This window comes from Otolemur garnettii, unplaced genomic scaffold (genome assembly GCF_000181295.1).
Source record: "Otolemur garnettii isolate 467f Iridium unplaced genomic scaffold, OtoGar3 scaffold00002, whole genome shotgun sequence".
NCBI lineage: Eukaryota > Metazoa > Chordata > Mammalia > Primates > Galagidae > Otolemur > Otolemur garnettii.
In genome coordinates, this window is record NW_003852397.1 from 12,512,953 (window position 1) to 12,523,815 (window position 10,863).

Genomic DNA, 10,863 nt, shown 5'->3' on the forward strand with positions numbered 1-10,863 from the left:
TATTGAATATTGTACTAAAAGTGAGAAATGGAATGGTTGTATGGGAACTTTTAGTATGATTTCTACCAAATGTGTATGGCTTTTGTAATATCACTGAAAACGATTTGTACTCTAATTAATTGGTTTTTATATTTGAAATTATAAATGTAAGGAAAGATAGGGTCCTTACTACCAAGCTTTACTGAACACATTGCTATATACACTTCAGGCTTGTTGTAATCAGTAAAGCAGTATTGATACAACTGCGATTCTTATACCCTTCTTAATCCTGTGTTTTCCTCCTCAGTGGCCACCATCACCCAGAACTTGAGATTTATCGTTCCTATGCACCTTGTAAAGTTGAACATATATTAGTGTCCACAAAGAATATGTAATCTTATTTTGCATGTTTTAAAACGTTGCATAATATTTCTCCTATTGCATTTATCCTACAGCTCGCATTTCTCTCTCAAAGTTATTTGCTAAGATTTGCTCATATCCATACCTGTCACTGTAGATCATTTATTTTCACAGATTTATAACAGGATTCAGCAAATTTTTTCTGTGAGGGGCCAGAGAGCAAATATTTTAGACTTTTCAGCCATGCAGGCTATCATAGCAACTCAACCCTACTGTCACAGTGTAAAAGCAGTCACTAACACTTAAGGAATAGTGATGTGGCTATGTCTCAATAAAACCCTGAACACTGAAATGTGACCTTCATGTAATCTTCATGTCACAAAATAAATTTGTAAGAATTTTCAGCTGTTTTTAAATGTAAAAAACCATTCTTAGATCTCAAGGCATACAAAACAGGCAGTGGGACAATTTGGTCCCTGAGCCAGCTTACCCCTACTTGATAGCATTTATTGTTGTGGTTTCTTAATCTGTTCCTTGTTATTGGACATTGATGTTGAAATATTGAAATTTGAAATATCGAATATTTTTGTGATTGCCTACATGACCAATATATTTTGGTAAATAATTTGGGGGAAACTTATAAAAATGTGTATTTTCTACTTGTAGGGTATAGACTACTACACACACACAGACACAAATATGGGACAAAAATTTGCTAAGTGTATTCTTTACATTTTTATGTCCTTTCTAATCATTTTATTTCTAATAAAGTATATTAAAATCTTTATGATTACAGGAATTTCCCCTTACAGTTTGATTATTTACTGCTTCATATATTTCAAAGTTTTGCTACAATAAACATACCAGTTCACCATTGTCACATCTTCATAATGGGTTGTTGCTTTTATTATGATGGAGTTTTCAAAATTAGCCCATTTGACACTCTTTGCCTTTTGCACAGATTTGCCTTCTATGCATATTCTTGTTCCCAGTGATACATATTTTAATACCTTTCTTTTCAAGCTTTGTATATGGTACAATTTTGGGAGTGTCACTTATCACCAGCATGAGTCTATTTTTTAAATGCTTTGTAGGTGGGTTGAATCCAACTCTGGCTTGGTAGTTAAAAGCACATGCCAGACCACCTGGGTCGTACTCATCTGTGTGTGATCCTGGGCAATTTCCTTTATCTTCCCACACCTCAGTCTTCTCATTTATAAAAACACTGAGGATAACTGTGGTACATAATCATAGGGTTAAATAAGGAATAGGAATTAAATAACAATTAAATGAGAATTAAATAGGATACAGTTCCTAGAACAGTGCCTAGCATGTAATAAGCACTCAGTAATTATTAGCTGTTTAAAATTTTTTGTGTGTGATTATTGATGTATTTGGTTTCACTTCTACCATTAGTTTTCTCTTTACCATCCCTTACCTTTGGTTTACTATTATATCTCTTTTTCTGTCTACATTCCCTTTTTCTCTCTGCTTTTTGAATGATCTACATATTGTATTTCTGTTCTTTTAGTGATGATTCTTAAAATATGTATGGCTTTATTGAATGTGATTGATAGATAGCTTGACAAGTTTCAAACTACTACTGAAGCCACCAAAGCAATCACTATAATTAACATGTCCATCACCCCTCTTCTAGCTGTGTTTTCTCAGATTCTGTAAGTGTCTATTTGGCATCATCAATTACAGGGCGAAATAATGGCTGAGTTGTTTATACCTCCTCTGTGATCCAGAGCCCAGACTCTGAACCACTTCCTTAACTAGGTCTCACATACCAAGCTAATAGTCACCCTTCCCTAAATCAACCATGGCCAGGTAGCAGTCAAGTGGGGACAACCTCCATGCCCCCAAGCCAGACAGAATTATTTAAACTAGCCAATCATAAATGTTTCCCCCTCCCGGCCTTGCCTTTCCCACATAAAGCCTAATAGAGGCTCTGGCCTCGGCTTTCCCTGCCCTTTCTGCTCCTTGGCCAATTCTGATGCTTCCTCCTATGACTCTGTGTAGTGTGGCATATATGACACCCACTCTTGGGAAATGTAAGTTAATCATTTTTCTTTCAATGGCATTGTCTTTTTCACGTCATTACTGTCATCTCCATAAAGTAAGATCCTGCTGATACAAGTTGACACAGCCCCCCAAATTTTCTCATGTCCTTTTGTAACTTCTGCTTATTCCTTCTCCTAGACTCCCCAGGCAACTCCTGGTCTCCTTTCTGTCAGCAGAGATTAATCTATATTGTCTAGCATCTTACGCAAATAGAATCATATATTATACAGTAATTTTTTGAATTCTCTAATGCAGAAAATTATTTTTTAATTCATTCATGTTATTGTATATATTGTATATATCAATAGTTTTGTATTTTGCTGAGCAGTGTTTTATCATATGGATTTATGATACTTTGTTGATTCCTCCATCTACTGGCTAACATTTGGGTTGTTTCCAGTTTATGGCTGTGCTACATAGAGTTGGTGTGGGCATTTACATACCCATTTTCATGTGGACATGTGCTTCCATTTCTCTGATGTAAACAATTAGCAGGTGAATGACTTGAGGTATAAGAGGATGAAGTACCACTAACTCTTAAATAAAATGACAGTTTTCCAATGTGATTGTTCCTTTTTTCATTCCCACCATTTAACCAACATTTAACACGGTTAATCTTTTTAATTTTAGCCATTTTAATGGGGATGTAGTGATACCATGTTAATACCCTAGTTGTATTATTTGAAATAAAAAGCAGTTATTTATACAGCTAATTATTAAATAAGGAACTTTTAAAATGTCTCACAGATGCTCATCATTGTTTCTTGTTGCCATATCTTTCCTTGGGCCTTATTTTTCTTTTTACCAAAATATATCCTTTTGCAATCCTTTTAATAAAGTTCTGTTGGGGGTAAATGCCCTTAGTCTTTATGTATCTTTATTTTTCTTGTCTGAATGACAGTTTAGCTGGCACTGACCACGCTGCAGGCACTGTCAGCTGTTTGCTGTGGATGAGAAGTCTGCTGTCAGTTTATTGATATCCTCTATTTTTCACATTCTGCAGTTTTACTCTGTGTCTAGGAGTGGAATTACCTTTATTTATGCCGCCCAAAATAAAAAACATTCTTCTGACATTGCCTATTACTATTACTATTTCTTCAAACATTGCCTCCCTGCCTATCCTTTTTTTTTTTTTTTCCTGGAAGTCCTATTAGAAAGCTGGTGGAGTTGCTTAGTCTAACCCCTATTTCTCTCAACTGCTTCTAAAAATATTTTATTTCTTTGACGTTTTGTACTGCATCTTGAATGAATTCCTCAGTCCTGTGTTCCAATTCACTCTATGTATTTAACCATGTCTAGTTGAAAGTTTGAGATGAGAAATTTACATCAGAGTCACTTATTTATAAGCCTAAACCAAGCCTAGTCCAGTGCCTTCATATAGAAATTATATAATTATCATAGTATTTCCTGGTTAGCAAACATAGAAAACACATTTCTTGCTTATAGATATATAACTTTATTAAAAGCCAAATATCACATTTTCACATAACAAAAAGATATAAACAAAATCGCAGGGCTGGGCCACCTGTGGCTCAACTGGCTAAGGCGCCAGCCACATACACCTAAGGTGGCCGGTTCAAATCCAGGCTGGGCCCACCAAACAATAATGGCAGCTGCAACAAAAAAAAATAGCTGGGCATTTTGGCGGGCGCCTGTGGTCCCAGCTACTTGGGAAGTAGAGGCAGGAGACTGGCTTGAGCCCAGGAGTTGGAGGTTGCTGTGAGCTGTGATGTCACAGCACTCTACCCAGGGGGATAGCTTGAGGCTCTGTCTCAAAAAAAAAAAAAAAAATCGCAGGTTAATTTTTAAAGCAAAACCATAATAATCTGTTAATACAAACAGATTTTAAATTTTTATGCAAAGTTGGAATGTTTCTGTTGGGATTTGGCTTTAGGGGCAGCTTAGCTTGTTCCTGTTTCTTGGGCTCGTCTGGCAGAAGCTTCAGGCTAGGGACATTCCAGCCAGCCTAAATTTTGCATTGCTCTAATATTTGATAATTTTCATCATTTCCTATATTTTTTTTAATGGTGACAAAATCCTGGTCTAGTCCAAGAGTAAGAAGGTCTCTGTTTTGCTTCCAATGCTTAATTTGCTGGTGCTCAGCATTCTGTGTTGTAGAAAGATGGGGCAGTTGGTGTACAAGGCCGCATCCTCTTTCAGGGGAAAGATACACCACAGACGTTTCCCCCTTCGCACATACAAGAGGTTCCTCTCCCTCAATTTCTTCCTAATATGAAGTGCATTGATTACCTCAAGGTTCACCAAGTGCACAAGGAAGATGCTAGAATCCTTTAAACATGTAAGGATGTTGGGTCACCCGATACAACCAGTCAGACCAGTAAGATCCCATAAAATGGGGACAGCTGGTGGAGTCCGGCGACCAGAAGGGGCCCTGAGCTGATGTGAGGAAGAGCTCCCCACGATGAGCCGGACTCTCCACAGCATCGTGTCTTCACTGCAGAGAAGCGGAACATTTATCAATTCTTTAATCGCAGCATTGACTATTTGTGGGCAACAAGCCTTCTCGTCCTTCACATTCAGGTGTCCCTGTCAAGTGGGGAAAAATTTCTTGTACGGTTCTGCTTTCCTTGTCATGCCTGCCTTGATCCTCCTGGTAGCCGGCTATGCCCTGAGAAGGCAGATGTGGACGATCACCGGAGAGCACTGCTGCAGCTGCGCCCCTGGGCGCCGGAGGCTCAGCCCCCTGGAGCGCAGGCTGGCTTGCCTCGGCTGCTTCGGCATCACTGGCAGGGCAGTTGTCGCTCCCCTGGCGTGGCTGGCGGCCACCCTGCTGACCGGCACCTACTACGAATGCGCAGCGAGTCAATTCGCCTCCGTGGACCATTACCCAGAGTTTGCTAACTTCAGCGCCAGCGAACGAGAAGAGATCCTGGCTGGGTTTCCGTGCTCCACGCCCCCTCCTTCTGACCTCCTCCCAGTGAGAGATGAAATAGTTCTTCTGCACAGATACCAGTCACAAGTAAGGTTTTGATTTCCCCCCTTCCTATCCTGTAGTAACTATGTTCCCTGGAAACATTTCTCACCTTGCTGGATCTCACATTGTCTATGGAACACATCCTGGATGTCATTCATCAAAGTGAGTTCTCAGCAGCCCTATAAATATAGTTAGGGTGTTGGGCTTTGAAGTCAGCAGACGCGGGTTTGAGTCTTGCTTTGCCACTTATGAACCTGTAAAACCCTGAGTAAAATGGGGGTATTAATAGTGCCTATTACATGGGGCACTAAATAAAGGAGCAATGCATCTTAAGCCCTCAACAAGGCACCTAGAATCTATATTGAGAACAATAACCCTTAGATATGAATATTATTACTGTATTACTAAATCCCATCTTCTTACATATATGTATTCTTAAATATGTATGTTTATATATTAAATCTCATCTAAAATTACAGACAGCTTAATTATGATAAAAAAGCTCCAATTTTGATTCTAAATATAGTGTCTATGGATAGGTTTGTGCCAGAAAGTATGGTGGAATGAGAGGGAATCCCCTGGATTTATTGGTTAAATTTTAAAAATGTAATTATGCACTTACTGCAAAAAGAGCTGTTCATTATATTAGTTTTCATCAGTTTCTCTAAGGGATATGAGGAAAAAACATGTTTCCAAACCTCTGGAATACAGTAAAAACATGTTATTTTTTACTGTAAACTTTATTACCTGTAACCTTAAAGTAATTAAAATTTAGAAAAGATAATGCTCTTTAGTTGAAAGAAAAAAAACCCCACTACTAGCAAGACACAAAATACCAAAGGATTGCAATACATCCCGTTTAGGAAAAGCTAGAAATCCCATCAAGGCTGAGCGTGGTGGCTCCTGCCTGTAATCCTCACACTCTGGGAGGCTGGGGTGTCACGGCATGAGCTGGAGTCCCAGCTACTTGGGAGTTTAAGGTTTGAAGTTGCCCTGAGCTATGAGATGCCACTGCACTATTCTACCCAGGGTGACAGTGAGATTCTATAAAAAAGAAAGGAAAGAAAGAGAGAGAGAAGAAAGGAAGGAAGGAAGGAAGGAAGGAAGGAAGGAAAGAAGAAAGTCCTATCCAGTATATGCTTTATTTCAATTTTTTTTATACTAGCCCTAAAGCTCAGAGGATGTGGAGATAAACAAAAATTCAAAAAATCAGTGGGAAATTATAACTTTAAAAAATGTTCTTGCTGGCAGTGCCCATAGCTCAGTAGGTAGGGCACACGTACACTGAGGCTGGTATGTTTGAACCTAACCTGGGCCAGCTAAACAACAATGTCAACTGCAAAAAAAAAAAAAAAAAAGGAAAAAGAAAAAAATACCCAGGTGTTGCGGTAGGTACCTGTAGTCCCAGATACTTGGGGGGCTAAGGCAAGAGACTCGCTTAAGCCCAAGAGGTTGAGGTTGCTGTGAGACTCTGTCTCAAAAAAATAAAAGGTTCTTGCTTATGAAAAACTAAAATGTAATACACCACAGTCAGATTTTCTTAAAATAAAAGTAAAATGTCTTATTAAACATATCCACAGACTTCTGTAAAAAGACAGTTTTACAGTTTTGAGTACATCACCCATGCATTTTTTAGTTTTGTGACAAAACTTACACTTATTGAGATACTTATTATATACTGTATATAACTCTTAACTCTAATTCTCATGATACTGACAGACACATATTATTAACCCCATTTTACAGGTCAGTAAATCAAAGCTCAAAAAGTTTATGTAACTTGTATAATTCATAGAGGTGATAAACAACTAATCAAGATATCCTAAAATCATGCTATTTCCATCTCATCAGGCCACCTTCTGCAACAATCTCAAACTTCAGTTACATTTGAGGCTGGGCGCGGTGGCTCAGGCCTGTAATCCCAGCACTGTGAGAGGCCAAGGCAGGTGGATTGCTTGAGCTTAGGAGTTCAAGACCAACCTGAGCAAGACCCCACGTCTAAAAACAGCTGGGTGCTGTGGCAGGCACCTGTAGTCCCAGCTATTTGGGAGTAGCTCTAAGGAGGTAGCTCTCTCTTGGCTGAGGCAATAAAATGACACTATGACACTCTACTGAGGGCAAAAAAGTGAGACTCCGTCTCAAAAACAGATAAATAAGTAAATAAAATTACATTTGAGGAGTACACACGTTTTTTCAGCTGGACTTTTCTGACTTGACCACAAGATCACATTAAATTCCAGGGCAACCTGGAGCTCAGTAAATGATAGTTTATGAATTAATGGGCATCAGGGGTGGCTTTTCCTCTACATGCTGGTCTCTATAAAGTTAAATTGTGAGGAGCATCACTCTGTCGGTTTTAGCCCCCACAGGCTGCAGGTATCCCATCATGCACATGCTGGTAACTGCCCCAAGCTGCAGAAGAGGCCTTCGCTGCCCAAACCGTGGCTGGGTACTGCTGGCTTCCCTAAATGTGTGGAACTTGTCTCTCTCACTTTACAGAATAGCTATAAAACATTCCAAAGAGAATAATAAGAAAAAAAGAGAATTCTAAACCTAGAAAATAGCCATTTATGTCAGTGCTTAAACTCTGAGACTAGATAATCTCAAATAAAAACTAGGTTATTCTCTTCTCAAAGTATGTTTCCAAGACACATAATAAAACTGGTCATCAAATGACTATTTGAGGACAAAGGAAATGAACAGGAAAACACTAAGGTACTTTAGGCACAGTGGCTACTCCATCAGTGATGCATGGAGACATGAGTTTGCTCACTGACTGACTTGTCTGGCCGCAAAAGATGAGAGGAAAGAGCAACTTAGGAAACAATGTCAACAAATGTGTGAAGGCACAGCAGAGAAGACACCTTAGGAGACTACTATTACTGTGCCTTATACCACCACCTTCACGACTATCGTTATCAAATACTTTTTTAACATCCAAATAACGCACAGGCCTGTACCTGATGGTTGAGAAGTAAGGTTTAGGGAAAAGCAAAAGAAAGCTGTGTATCTTGTATCAGTTAATTGGTGGGTTATAGTATCTGTCACTTTAAGAACATACTTAGAATCCATTCCGATTAACTGGTCAAATTCCTTTGCAACCTGAAAATCAGCTTGAAATGGCTGGGCCCATCCCCTCCATCAGACCAATTTCCACATCAAATGATCAGCAACTTGTTACATAGGAAGTGTCCCAAAGGTCGCCATACATAGGAAAATTAACAAACTCATATTTTCTATCTGTAATATTTTATATTTATATGACAACATGTAGGGAACTACTGGTGAATATTTTATAAAATTATGTAATGAATATTTTGTCAATAAAGATACATTTAGCTACAACTTAACCATTTTCCCTATGTGTGGGGACCTTTGGGAGGAGATAGGCCCAGCCTGTACCTAATGGTTAGAAAAGCAAATTCCTTACCCACATTTTAGTTCTCAGTTTTATGGGAATTCCTCCTCCCATTGCTGTTCTTAGATATTTGATGTATTGATACTTCCTGGGTTTTGTTTGTTTCTTAAATAATGATGTGCAGATGCTGGGCTGGATTTTGATCACCTTGGCAACCATCACTATCCTGGTCTCCTCCTGTCTGGCGAGGTGCTGCTCTCCCCTCACCTCCCTGCAGGACTACTACTGGAACAACCACCTCCAGAATGAGAGACAGCTCTTCGAAGAGGCGGCAGAGCAGCACTCCAGGCTCCTCATCACGCAGCGGATAAAGAAACTATTTGGCTTCGTTCCCGGGAGTCAGGATGTCACACACATCCGTATCCCTTCATGTCAGGACTGGAGAGATATTGCAGCACCCAGTCTTCTATGCATGGGTGATTTCTTGCAGGGCGACTACAGCAGGGTGGATGAGGATAATGAGCAAGACACATCAAGAGGCATTGAATTAAAACCTTGATTGTAGCACCTGTCAGAATTCAGGTTGTGTGACAGATACTTGGTTATTGATCAATGTAAGCTTTTGTCTCTCTTCTGACATGTGTTTACATAGGCCCAACTCAAATGTTGTTTCCAAAATCACGTTACCTGATAAGTGTGCCTGCCTCTCTCTGTGAAATTTCACTGATGGTCTGGTAATGCCTAGAGTATCCTTCTGGTCTAATTAAAAACCGGATGGAATTTGAGGTTATACCAAAGTTTGCATCTTATTTCTGTTACTTCACAGCTGTGTAAAAGTTACCATTTCTGAGTGCCATTTTGTCACCTGCACAGTGTATCCCACAGAACTGGTGTGAGGATTGAATGTGATAATATAATCAGTGTTCAGCACACTGCCTCTCATAGAATAAGTGCTAATGTCACTTTCTTCCTTTCTCCATTGCTATTTTCCTTCCCTCTAATTTCTGGTTTTTCTGTTTCTATTTTTACATAATATCCAGGAACTTTTCACGCCCTCCTCTTCTTTCTTCAAATCTAAATATCTGACCTATTAGAAAGCAGGGCACAAAGTCCTGTCTAGACTGGTAACATGAGGGAAATTGTCATGTAGGAAAGTCTTGAGTCATCTTGTCATAACCAGGGGAAGATGATGCAAAATTATACCATCTCATTAGTATCATAAATGATATTTGTAGCACCTCCATACTAAGAACCTTTTTATAGCGACCACACAAGTTTATTCCAGAGGGCTTCCCCTCTGTGCTCCACTACAGAGACACCCTCTCTGCCTTTTCATTATCAAATTGCACCTTTGCACTCAAAATCTATTTGGGGAACCTGAACTGTAACCTCTACTTGTGTATCCATTATTTAGAATTCAGAAAGGGGATGGCATTTGCCTGACCTTTCCCTGCTGGATACATTAAACGCTGCCTCTAATAACTGACCTTATTATTCACCTTATTATTTCTGATATGTCTCATGCCTGCCTTTTCCCATGTTTACTTAAGTAACTGGTCTATTGGCCTAAGTAAACAATCTGAGAGCTTTTATTTCTTTCTTTAGCCAAAATAATCTTACTGGACAGTGACTCAATTGCCAATGGTCAATTTGACTTTCAAGATTCACTTTCAGAGACAAAAGAACTTGACTATCTAAAGTGTCATCAAATACTTGGTAATCTATTTTTATGCAAGTATGGCATATTCTATTTTGTGTAAGATTCTCTTTCATTCATTTATATTTTTATAGTCTGGGTCTTGCTCACTTGCCCAGGCTACAGTGTAGTAGCACAATCATAGCTTACTGTAACCTTGAACTCCTGGACTCAAGTTACCTTCCTGCCCCAGCCTCCTCAGTAGCTGGGACTGCAAGCGTGTGCCATCATTCCTGGCTAATTTTTTAAAGATATTTTTTGTAGAGAAGGGGTCTTGGAATGTTGCCCAGGTTGGCCTCAAACTCCTGGCTTCAAGCAATCCTCCCACTTCAGCCTCCCAAAGTGCTGGAATCATAGGTGTAAGCCACTATGCCCAGCCTATTTTGTGTAAGATCCTTTTATACAATTATGGAAGACAGATTTATGTTTACCACTATTCTTTCAAATTTAGGTAGCTTGAATTTGAGA

The 10,863-nt window shown here is 39.2% G+C and overlaps 1 protein-coding gene across 1 annotated transcript; it reads left to right on the forward strand.

Moving 5' to 3' along the window:
- Positions 1 to 4,828: 4,828 nt before the first annotated feature.
- Positions 4,829 to 9,258, forward strand: CALHM4 (calcium homeostasis modulator family member 4). Its single transcript, XM_003781611.1, has 2 exons — positions 4,829 to 5,386; positions 8,884 to 9,258. Exons 1-2 carry the CDS (start codon positions 4,829 to 4,831, stop codon positions 9,256 to 9,258), a joined length of 933 nt encoding a protein of 310 aa, XP_003781659.1.
- Positions 9,259 to 10,863: the final 1,605 nt, after the last annotated feature.

Excerpts from the sequence above, each read along its gene's own strand:
- CALHM4 (XM_003781611.1), top strand. The coding sequence starts at position 4,829 with ATGAGCCGGACTCTCCACAGCATCGTGTCTTCACTGCAGAGAAGCGGA. Across the intron at positions 5,387-8,883 it reads TGCACAGATACCAGTCACAA|ATGCTGGGCTGGATTTTGAT; the intron begins GTAAGGTTTTGA and ends AATGATGTGCAG.